Source organism: Jaculus jaculus, chromosome 8 (assembly GCF_020740685.1).
Source record: "Jaculus jaculus isolate mJacJac1 chromosome 8, mJacJac1.mat.Y.cur, whole genome shotgun sequence".
NCBI classification, from domain to species: Eukaryota; Metazoa; Chordata; class Mammalia; order Rodentia; family Dipodidae; genus Jaculus; species Jaculus jaculus.
The window spans coordinates 74,387,210-74,399,395 of NC_059109.1; the positions used below are offsets into that span (position 1 = coordinate 74,387,210).

A 12,186-nucleotide genomic window follows, 5' to 3' on the forward strand; every position below is an offset into this window, starting at 1 on the left:
CACAAGGGGGCACATGTATCTGGAGTTCATTTGCAGGGGCTACAGGCCCTGGTGTGCCCAATCTCTCCCTCTCTCATAAATTAAAAAAAAATGTTTAATAATAATAAAAAATAAATAAATTTTTAAAAAAGAATAGAAATAGTCCACTGTAGGATATTTATAGTAGTAACAGGTTCACATAACTTATCAAAAGGAAAAATAATTACCTACTAAACATACATGGTAGGCATTACCTTAACCAGGAGCTCAAAGTTAACACCACAACTTATGGAACAAAGTGACATCATGGCCTCATGACTGAGATGAATACACTGTCACTCTATGTCATTCTTCTCAAAAATACATGACCTGAACTAGATACAAGGAAATACCAGGCCATGCCACACTGTAAAACATTCCACAAAAAATAACTGTACTGAAAAATAAAGGTCACCAAAAAAAAAAAAAAAAAACACAAGAAACCAGCCCCAATTAAAGAAGGCCTGAGAGGCATGAAAAGGAGAAGCTATACTGAATGGGGTTCTGGACTAGAGGAAAGCTGTAAAGGTCTGCTTCATGAAAAGAGATGAAATCTGACTTTAACTGTGGATCAAATAATAGTGCCACACTACTGAAGATCTACCCTGAACTATTACCAGGGAGGTGTTTAGGGATAAGGGGCATGATATAATATAGTGCTGCATGTACATGAGAATGAAAATGTAAATGGGCAAGCTAACACTGGTTAATCAAAAGAATCAAAGGAAGCCAGGTATGGTAACCTTAAATCCCAGCCACTCCGAAGGCAGAGGTAGGAGAACAGCTCTGAGTAAGATGCCGCCCTGGGATTACATAGTGAATTCCAGGTCAGCTTGGACTAGAGGGGAACCCTACCAAGAAAGAAAGAAGGAAAGAAGGAAAGAAGGAAAGAAGGAAAGAAGGAAAGAAGGAAAGAAGGAAAGAAAGAAAGAAAGAAAGAAAGAAAGAAAGAAAGAAAGAAAGAAAGAAAGAAAGAAAGAAAGAAAGGAAGGAAGGAAGAAAGAAAGAAAGAAAGGCAGGCAGGGAAGAAAGGGAAGAAAGGGAAGAAAGGGAAGAAAGGGAAGAAGGAAGGAAGGAGGAAGGAAGGAAGGAAGGAAGGAAGGAAGGAAGGAAGGAAGGAAGGAATCAATCAATCAATCAATCAATCAATCAATCAATCAAAGAAGCCGGTGGCTTATGCCTTTAATCCCAGTACTCTGGAGGCAGAGGTAGGTAGATCACTGTGAGCTGGAGGCCTGCCTGGGCTAGACAAGACCCTACCTGGGGGGAGGGAGGAAGAGCTGAGTGTGTTGGCATACAACTTTAATCCCAGCACTCAAGAGGCACAGGTAGGAGGATCACCGTGAGCTCAGGCCACCCTAAGACTACATAGTGAATTCCTGGTCAGTCTGGGTTATAGCAAAACACTAACTCAAAAAACAAAAAACAAAAAACAAAAAAAAAAAAACAAAGGAAAAGGCTTTTTACATAGCAACTTTTTAAAAAAGTTTTTACTTATTTAGTTAGTCAGTTAGAGGGAGGGAAGGAGGGAGGGAGGGAGAGAGGCCAGGGCCCCCAGACACTGTAAACGAGCTCCAGACATATGTGCCCCCTGGTGCATCTGGTTTATGTGGGGATTGGAGAATCCAACTGGGGTCCTTAGGCTTCGCAGGCCTTAACTGCTAAGCCATCTCTCCAACCCTGCATAGCAACTGTCATGTATTTGAAATTATATCATAATTTTACAATACATAAATATCACCAAGGACAAAAATGCTTGCAGAACCCAGCAATCTCCTCCAAAGCTCAAAGATTTTTGGCATGTGTGTGAATCTTGTTATTACTACTGCATTCACTTCTCCTCCACTCAGAAGCCTCAAACCTGATGATCTCAAGGTGATTCACACCAGTATTTTATCCAGTAAAGGAAAATACTAAATTATCACCTGTCCAAGACTTTTCACTTGTTCTGTATTGCACTGTTTTCAAAATACAGGTAAAAGACAAAAAAGAACAAACATTAAAACACAGCACACAGGAATCCTAAGTATACAATCAAAAGCACTTTGAATATTGGATGACATGCACACTAAATGCTACTACCACATTGCAGGTACACAGAAAATAATGCAGTAAGGTCTGTGTTGTCATTCACTCATGCAACTGAATTTCAGAGTTTTACTTTTCAAAATAAGGAATGGGCTCTGGAAAAAAAAAAATGCTGAAGAGCAAATAGTAAATTGAAGGTTAAAATATCTGGATGAAGGAAATGTTTGGGATGAGACTACAATTTAGAACCATCAAAAAGTACCTGAAACGGTTGCTGCTGGGATGAAAAAGCAGCAGAAACATTTGGCGGAAGCTGGGTTGCTATAGCAACGGGAGTCCCAGTCTGCCCATCCTTGCCTGTCACAACCTTTACCTGAGAGAAATATTTTGAGAAAAAAAGGCAAAATAATTTTTAAGACTACTCAAAACTGTTAGAATTTCATTGCTGATAGCTCACTAATTTAGGTGTTTAAAAGAGGAATGTTTTTACATCACATCCTATAAAAGGACACTGAACTGACTGATAAAGAGTCACAGTATAACAATTTAACAGCTACCAATCTTCAGAGCTCCAGTCTAGATCACAGGCAACAACCTAGATTCTGCAACTTCAAACCCTAAAGTAGGAGTGGCAGGCAGATTCAACTAATGGGACCCTAGGGCTGGCTCCTTGAGCAAATTGCACATCTAAATAAAGCACCCTGTAATGTACCACAAGGGGTCATACAGCAAAGGTCTTCAGCAGAAGCTGTGAGGGGGTGTGTGTGCTTCTCTAAATACAGATAAAGGGGCTCAGCTCACAGACAACATTGGTAACAAACACAAAGAACTGAATATCATTGGCCAATGGCACTAGCAATAAGGTCCTCAAAATAATTACCGAGACCTTCTGAAAAACTAAAATGGCCCATCTTAGAGCAGGTTTGAAGAAGACACAGATGGCCAAACTACACAGATACATCCACAGATGCCAGTTAAAAGACTGGAGCAGAGACAAACTTTTGTTCACCCAATGCAGATTTCTTTGCCAAAGGGCTGACGGTGGTTTAAATTTAGCTGTATGAGAAAACAAAATAAGCTCCACCAACATAGTGAACACTACACGAGACAAAGGCACAAAACACAGTGCATCACGGTATAGGTCGCTAAGACCCCAGTGTAAAGGAAGCACACCTAAGAGAATTTTCAGGAACACTGTGTTGTCAGGTTTACTGTGTAGCATTCTGGGAACCCAAAAAGTAAACTATCTACAAAAGGTTCTATCTTAAATATCACTCCATGTTTGTAGTGTGAGTTTAAAATTTATCAACTCTAAGACTATATCTAAAACTGAAAAAAAAAAAAAAATCTTAGTTGTTTGACACAGTACCTGCACTTTAATTATGAAGATTCCAAATAAACCTACTGATTTCTAATTATGGCTAGTAACTTAAAAACCTTATTTCAAAACCACGATTTTATGAACAGGTCTACATAAGTGCACCAAAATCAGAAAACCAGGGGAGAAGTGCTAAACTTTACTGCTCTAGGAAAACCTGCCCTGTAGTCTGCAGCAGGGCCAACATCAATGTTGGCCAAGGACCACAATACCAGACACAGTGAAGAAGCTAGCTGAGCTCTGTCTGATGGGCCCTGGTTTTCGTGACAACACTCAATTCTGAGAAAGTAACAGTCCTACAACTTTCTCCCCACACAACTGTGCTGAAACTGCTCTACCTCTCCATAAGGAGGAAATGCTCTTCCTGCTTCACTCAGATCCTTGTGACACCAAGCCTTTACAACATCCATTCACTGTGATATACACTGTACTTTGCTTCATACAGATCTTCAAGTTATTTCTCACCTCATCATTGATAACCTCAGATTTTTCTTCCTCCTCCTCCTCTTCTTCCTCCTCTTCTTCAACATCTAAATCGTTTTGCCTAAGATATGCTTGCAAAGGAGCATAATGCTTCTTCTTAAAGGCCAGGAAATCCATCATGTTTCCTTGAAGATGTTGCAGGAAGAACAATTCGATCAGATACTCCTTGAAGACTTCTTTGAGTGCCTCCATCTCCTTATAGTGATAGTCTAGGCACTGCTTCCTCATCTGTGCCATCTCCTGGGAGGCTGGGGGGATCTCCTCCAACTTCTTAGGAGCCTTCTTCATCCCTGAGCTCCCCACAGATGAGAGGGAAAGGGTGGAAAGGCCTGGGGGCATGGCAGTTCTGGAAGGGCTGGTGGGTGGTGGTGGGGATGTCATCCCAAATGCTGAGGGCCCTCCAACACCAGAGAGTAGCATACCAGGAGTCCTCTCAAACCCCAGCGGTCTGTTCAGTGGCTGTGCCTGGAGCGCCTGATGTTGCTGCTGCTGCTGCTGCTGCTGCTGCTGCTGCTGCTGCTGCTGCTGCTGCTGCTGGATCAATTGGCCCTGGATGATACTGCTGATCTGGGGTGGCAGGCTGGATGTGGTAATGTGGCTGGGGCTAGCCAAAGGCTGCAATCCAGTGCCTCCTGCGGCTGCAGGGCTCTGAGGCCCCAGATGGTGGATAGTGCCCCCTGACTGTGTGTGAGGTTGGGACAGTCTTCGTTCTCGGACCGTGATGGGAGTTCCAGCATGCTGCAGTTGAACCTGGGCTCCCTGAGCCATCTGGGTGAGGCTTGGTGCCTCCTGAAAAACAAAGTGCCCACCACTAGAAGGGCTCAAACTGATCTGCCTCACAAGCACACTGGCATCCACAAAACCTCCAGTGGGACTGCTGCTGCAGATACCCAGCCCAGGGCCTGGAGCCCCTGCACGCACACTCTGCAGAGCTTGCCCTGGCCCAGGGCTGGGCTGTGTGGGGCTTTGTGTCTGAACCTGCTGGGACAAGGGAGAAGTAACTTGAATGTACGATGGAGAGCCATGCTCAAACCGCCTCTGCTGTGTACCAAACTGAAAACCTGGAGAGGTGGGATTAGGCAGAGGCAAAGGGGCCAGTGTGATTTGCTGGTTTCCTCCCACGACAGGACCAACATTCTGCAGTGTGATATTCACATTCTGCCCAGCCACAGGACTCCTGCTCATCAGCTGCTGTATCTGGTACCCAGGGGACTGGGGCGCAGATGGGCTGGCTGATGGAGCGAAAGGTGCGGCGGGGGAAGAGGGCAGATTGGGATGGGCTGGCTGCTCCTCTTCACTGCCTGTGAAGGACCTAGACCTTTGCAGCTGATGCTGGACATTCTGAGGGCCACTGCCATGGTGCATTATCACTTCTTTTTCTATCCAACGTAATGTTTTCCTAGAAAATCGAAATGAAATCAAGTTACTGGAATGTATCACTTGATTACTACTTAGTACAATTACCATTTAGTAGTACTAAAAAGATACTCTTTTTTAAAAAAAGATACTCTATCTAACATATGTTCACTCTGGCATCTGATTTAACCAACAGGTTTTTTTTGTTGTTGTTTGGGTCAATGTTTCAATCTAGTCCAACTGACCTAGAACTCACACTATAGCCTCAAGCTGGCCTCAAACTCACTGCAATCTTCCTACCTCAGTCTCCAGAGTACTGTGATTAAAGGTATGAACCCAGCTAACAGCACTTATTACTTCCTCATATCAAACAATACACAGTTGGCTGTTTACCTATTACCCATAACTTCCATTTCCACTCCAGCCACATAATGCTGAAAGAAACCAAGAAACTAAGGGAAGAGGGGCTCCTTGGCAAGAAGGCCAAAGAAACTGGTAAATCCTGTTTGAGAAACACCTACGGTCTAATTCATTGCCCAAAACACCCACCCCAAAATCATCTTGCTCTTTTCTAAGTGACTAAAAGCACTCCTGAGATTCACCATTTCACTCAAGCATCGTATGCCAAGCAGCAGATGGTTTCCAAGAACAGATTAGAGATGAAACAGGAGTTACAGCATGTTGACCTAGGCAAGGTAGCTGCTGGCAAAGGGGACATTCCCACTAGGAGATCACAAGTCCCCCTGAGTAGCAGTCAGTACTGTTACCACCTGGGTGAAGGTGAAGATGACTCATCCAGTGGAGACTACCCATGATATGCATCCTATTGAGCGATCTTCCTGTCTGCCACAGGGGTCCCCTTCTGAATTATCAAAAGGGAAGACCAGGCTGAGACAGCTAAACCACATGAAGCCATGAACCACCAGTGCCTTCACACAGGTAAAACTCAGAAGACAAAAGAACTCAAGCCGGTTACAATGACACATATGATGAGATTTGTCATTACTGGGGAGGCAATGCTGTGGATATACAATCTATAACTTGCATTGTCAAGCTACTACAGAATCTCCCACTAAATTGGGTTAAATGTACTCTTCAGGGCTAGGGAAATGGCTTAGCAGTTAAGGTGTTTGCCTGCAAAACCTAGGGATCCCAGTTCGATTCTCCAGGACCCAAATAAACAGATGCACAAAGGAGCACATGCATCTGGAGTTCATTTGTAGTGGCTAGAGGCCCTGGTGTGCCCATTCTTTCTTTCTCTCTATCTGCCTCTTCCTCTCTCTCTCTCAAATAAACAAATAAATAAATAAAATATTTTTTAAATGTACTCTTCAGTTTCTGTACATAAAAGTAATGTACAGAAGAGCACCCAAAGCTCTCCTCTGGCCTCTGTATGTCCATATGGATCTGCACATGCATGTTGCACGCACCACATAATACACCACGCCACATATACAACTCACCCACACTATACATACATACATACATACATACATACATATATATACACACATACACACACACACATACATACATACATATATACATACATACATGGCTGGAGAGATGGCTTAATGGTTAAAGCATTTGACTGTACAGCCTAAGGACCCAGGTTAGATTCCCCCAGTACCCACATAAGCCAGATGTACCAGGTGCCGCATGTGTCTGGAATTCATTTGCAGTAGCTGGAGGCTCTGGTGCACCCATTCTCTCTACCTGCATCCCAACCCCCGTTCTGTCTCTCACATAAATAAATTAAAAGTAAATAAATAAAGTAAATAAATAAAACCAACATACATGTATTAGTAATAATCCATGGAAACATATCAAAAGGTTAATACTATCCTTTGCCTGAACAGACAGACAAACCATGGTAGAGGCACACAAAGAGTGACAGCAACTCAGCAATAAAGAAGATGCTAGACACTCCCAACAGCACAGGCAAATCCTGAGTGCAAGATGTGGATCACTTACTGACAGACAATCTAGAAAAGGCAAAACCCACACAGCCAGAGGTTACTTCAGAAGTGACAAAGACTGAATGCAGGGAGCCAGAATGAGAAAAAAGCATGAGGAATCTAGGGGTAGGGCTAGATTTGTAATGATGGTTAGGACAGAACAAGTTCATCCAAAATTCATTAACTTGTCGGGCATGGTGGCATATACCTTTAATCCCAGCACTTGGGAGGCAGAGGTAGGAATATTGCCGTGAGTTTGAGGCCACCCTGAGACTCCATAGTGAATTCCAAGTCAGCCTGGGCTAGAGTGAGACCCTACCTCAAAAAACCAAAAAAAATAAATAAACTTCATGAACTTTTTACTGTATGAAAATTACTATACCTCAATTTTTTAGGCAAGATTTCTGACTTCAGTGAACTTATATTCAAGTTATAGAGGGCTGGAGAGATGGCTCGGCAGTTAAGGCACTTGCCTGCAAAGGCCAACACCCAGGTTTGAATCCCCAGTACACATGTAGAGCCAGATGCAGAAAATGGCACATGCATTTAGAGTTAATTTGCAGCAGCTGGAGGCATATACCCAGGAGTGGGATTACTGAGCTGTACAACAGTTCTATTTTTAGTTTTATAATAAAACTCCATTTTTGGTCCACAGTGGTGGTATTTAGTACACCCAACAGTGTTATCAGAGCTTCATTTTCTCTACAGCCTTCCCAGCAGTTATTATCTTTTTTATAACAGCCAACCTCACTGTGATTTTGATTTTCATACCCCTAATGAACCATCTTAACTCAGTCTAAACTCAAATTATAATTCAACCTCTACAAACCTAGATGCTGACACAGATATGTCACACCAACTGAAAGCCATTAATAGGTGAAATTGACAGCCCAACAAGGTTAAGAAAGAAAGGCTCACCGCAGGATGTGGTGGCACACACCTTTAATCCCAGCATTCTGGAGGCAGAGGTGGGAGAATGACTGTGACTTTCAGGCCACCCTGAGACTACATACTGAATTCTTGGTCAGCCTGGGCTAGAATGAGACCATCCCTCAAAAAAAGCAAGGGACTGGGGAGATAGCTTAGCAGTTAAGGTGCTTGCCTGAGAAGCCTAAGGACCCAGGTTCAATTTTCCAGGTCCCACGTAAGCCAGATGCATATGGTGGCACATGCATCTGGAGTTCATTTGCACTGGCCATTCTCTCTCTCTCTCTAACGAATTATAAATAAATAAAAATAATTCTTTAAAAAGAAAAGAAAAGAAAAAGACTCACCTGATTAGTGAACCATGTTCCTACACACACAACTGGTGTTGAAGGTGCCTGAGAAATACCACCACGTCTCCATCTTATGCAAAGATAGCAGAGTGAGGGCTGGGACCAGACTAACGGATCAAACCCCAACAGCAAAGCAGTGGCAGAACTATCAGGAGGCCTGGACTTACATCACCCCAATTACCACAGGCCTAGCCACAATAAACCTCTCCATCACCCAAGTGCACCATCACTCTCCAGAACTCACAAGTGCTTTTTGTGGAGCTAGAGAGATGGCTCAGCAGTTAAAGGCGTTTGTAGCAAAGCCTGACTACCTGGGTTTAATTTTCTAGTACCCACGTAAAGCCAGATGTGCAAAGTGACATATGGAGTTTGTGTGCAGCAGCAAGAGCCCCTGGCATGCCTATTCTCTTTGTCTCCTATCTACCTAAGTGCTGGCAAATAAAATAATTTTTTAAAATGCTTTCTGCTCTCTCTCCATGAGAACCCACACTCATGGACCCTTTCCACTTCCCAAAAGAAGTCACTTGATAAATACCAAAAACAATTCACTCTAGCCAGTCTTGATGGTACATAACTTTAATCTCAGAACTCAAGAGGCCTGAGGCATTAGTATTAACTTTAGTTTGAGGTCACCCTGAACTAGTGTGAGTTTCAAACCAGCCTGGGCTAGAGTGAGATCTGCCTCAAAAAGGAGGGGGGGGGGGTCTGGAGAGGTGGCTTGGCATTTAAGGCACTTGTCTGCAAAGCCAAAGGACCCAGGTTCAATTCCCCAGGACCCATGTAAGCCAGATGCACATGGCACATGGATCAGGAGTTTGTTTGCAGTGGCCTGATGCCCTGGCATGCCCATTCTCTCCCTCTCCCTCCTGCTATCTCTCTGTCTCAAATAAATCAAATATTTTTAATAATTACCTCTACCAAGGGGAGTTAAAACCTGTATTAAAAAGCTTAAACAGCCAGGTGTGGTGGCACACACATTTAATCCCAGCAGTTGGGAGGCAGAGGTTCGAAGCCACCCTGAGACTACACAGTGAATTCCAGGTCAGCCTGAGTTAGAGTAAGACCCTACCTCAAAGAACCAAAAACAAAACAAATCAAAACAAAAAAGCTTAAACAGAAGCCAGGCATGGTGGTGCATGCCTTTAATCCCACCACTTAGGAAGCAGAGGGAGGAGGATCGCTGTGAGTTCCCACACACCCCTTAAGAGACTTTGGCTTTATTAGATTATCTATTTGTTTAATCCCCACACTTACATAAATGGTTTTGAGAGTATATTACTCAGTTGGATTTTAGAAGTTGCCTGTATTTTGCTCAATCCAGTTTACTAGAACATCTGCATAGCAAGCAAATCCAACACTTAGGGCACTTTTGTTACTCTGGGAGTAATATAAGGGCCACACCAGGCACTTCAGGCTTAAGGGAATGGTACTGTATGTATGCAAGCAGAACAGATTACGGAGGGTAAAGGCCTAAGCAAGGCCAGGGGAAGACTGTGTAAAAGAAAGGTGGGGTGGGGAATTAATCAAAACTAAAGATACTCTGAATAAGACATATAAAAGCCTACTTTTTTGGATAATGGCACATCCAGGAGCCATAAATTGTTACTAGAAAATTTTCAGTGCCAGGGATGGGATACCTTCCATTGAATTGTTGGCCAGGGAGATCCCTGTTGCCTCCAAAACATTACAGGCTATTGCCAAGGCCCTTGATTTCCCTTGAGAAACAGAGGTAAGGCTCTATTGCTGAAGACTCCACATGCCTGAGCAGCAAAGTCACTGAGAAATCAAGCTGGTGCTGAGCAAAAAAACTTCTCCCTGTAGACAAGCCAACTGAAAGGTGGAAAAAGTTGTACTGTATGCAGCCCTATAAGAGACAGAAGTCATCAGTGGTGAAAACAGTAGACACTGGAAGCCTGAAGTTTGGCCACACAGGCCAAATGACCGAACAAGTGCAATAATGGCATGTATGCTGTAAGGGAAACCAACTGCTCTCTAATTAGACTGAAGGCCCACTCTATGGGAGAGAATACATGCCTGGTACTGAAAACCTAATCAAAAGCTCATGGCAGGGGAGGCCATATGCCTTAGGGGTATAAAGCATGATCTTAATATGGATAAATGCATATATTATTCTCACCAAATTGCCACAAAACACTACACTTAATGCTCATATTCATATATTAATGCTACTCTCACTTCTGGTTAGAGAAGCTTCTCTTATCAGATGACAATGACTACTGGGATAGCCCAAAAGGCTCTGCCTCTTTCTCTCTATTTCTGTCTCTCTCAAATAAATAAAAAATTAAAAAAATATATAATCCATCAGAAATGACCTCCAGTGAGACTGATTTAGATGAAATGCCTGACCAAAAAAAAAAAAAATTAGATGAAATGCCTGACAAAAAAAGTTGTTTCCAACAAAACCATAGAAGCAAATTTCCCCCAAACAGAAAGAGATGCCAATACAGACACAGGAGACATTTACAGTACCAAACAGGAAAAAACATATATAGGAAAGAGGCTGGGATAAAGGCATGGTGACACATGCCTTTATCCCAGCACTTGGGAGACATAAGTAAGAGAAGCACTGTGAGTTCAAGGCCATCCTAAGACCACATAGTGAATTCCAGGTCAGCCTGGGCTAGAGTGAAACCCTACCTCAAAAAAAAAAAAAAAAGGAAAGAACCTTTCCTCGCCATAAATTACTAAACACACAAACAAAATATATTGAAAGCATTAAGACAGAAGCATCAAATCACCTATAAAGGCAAGCCCAGAAAGACAACAGCAGATTACTCAACACAAACTTTAAAAGTCAAAAGGTCTTGGAATGATATATTCTAAGTTCTGGAAGACAACTGTCAACCAAGATCACTATATCCAGCAAAGCTATCCATCATAATTGGCAGAGAAATAAGGACTTTCCACAATGAAAATAGGCTAAAAGGAATATATGTCCACTCTACAGAAAATACTTGAAGGAAACCTTCACAATGACAGGAAACAAAACACAAACATGAGAAAGCAGGAAAAAGTAAACCATATTCAAATAATAGTTACTACAAGAGAGTAAAGGGAAAAAAGAATGCCAAAATAAATATACACCTCTGAATAACATTTTTTTGTTTTTTGTTTTTTGAGGTAGGGTCTCACTCTGGCTCAGGCTGATCTGGAGTTCACTATGTAGTCTCAGGGTGGCCTCGAACTCTCAGCAATCCTCCTACCTCTGCCTCCCAAGTGCTGTGATTAAAGGCGTGCACCACCACACCCAGCCCTGAATAACTTTTTAAAACTATTTTTGGTTTTTCAAGGTACAGTATTACTCTAGCCCAGGCTGACCTAGAATTCACTCTGTAGTCTCAGGGTGGCCTTGAACTCACACTAATCCTCCTACCTCTGCCTCCCAAGTGCTAGGATTAAAAGCATGAGCCACCACGCCTGGCTCAATGACATTTTTTTTTAAATTTTTTATTTATTTATTTGAGAGCGACAGACACAGAGAGACAGATAGAGGGAGAGAGAGAGAATGGGCACACCAGGGCTTCCAGCCTATGCAAACGAACTCCAGGCGCATGTGCCCCTTGTGCATCTGGCTAATGTGGGACCTGGGGAACTGAGCCTCGAACCGGGGTCCTTAGGCTTCACAGGCAAGCACTTAACCGCTAAGCCATCTCTCCAGCCCGACATT

The 12,186-nt window shown here is 43.0% G+C and overlaps 1 protein-coding gene across 14 annotated transcripts in view; it reads right to left on the minus strand.

Moving 5' to 3' along the window:
• Ep400 (E1A binding protein p400) overlaps nucleotides 1–12,186 on the minus strand; it is a 209,566-nt gene that overhangs the window by 155,729 nt on the left and 41,651 nt on the right. For 9 of the 14 annotated variants that reach the window (XM_045156093.1, XM_045156097.1, XM_045156102.1 and 6 more), the window contains exons 2-3: nucleotides 3,890–5,306; nucleotides 2,309–2,419 (exon numbers count right to left, since the gene is read on the minus strand). In XM_045156093.1, coding sequence (XP_045012028.1) covers nucleotides 2,309–2,419; nucleotides 3,890–5,272 — 1,494 coding nt within the window. In that variant the 5' untranslated portion in view covers nucleotides 5,273–5,306. The remainder of the gene's footprint in view (nucleotides 1–2,308; nucleotides 2,420–3,889; nucleotides 5,307–12,186) is intronic. The other 5 variants (XM_045156107.1, XM_045156098.1, XM_045156099.1 and 2 more) reach the window with 1 other exon arrangement.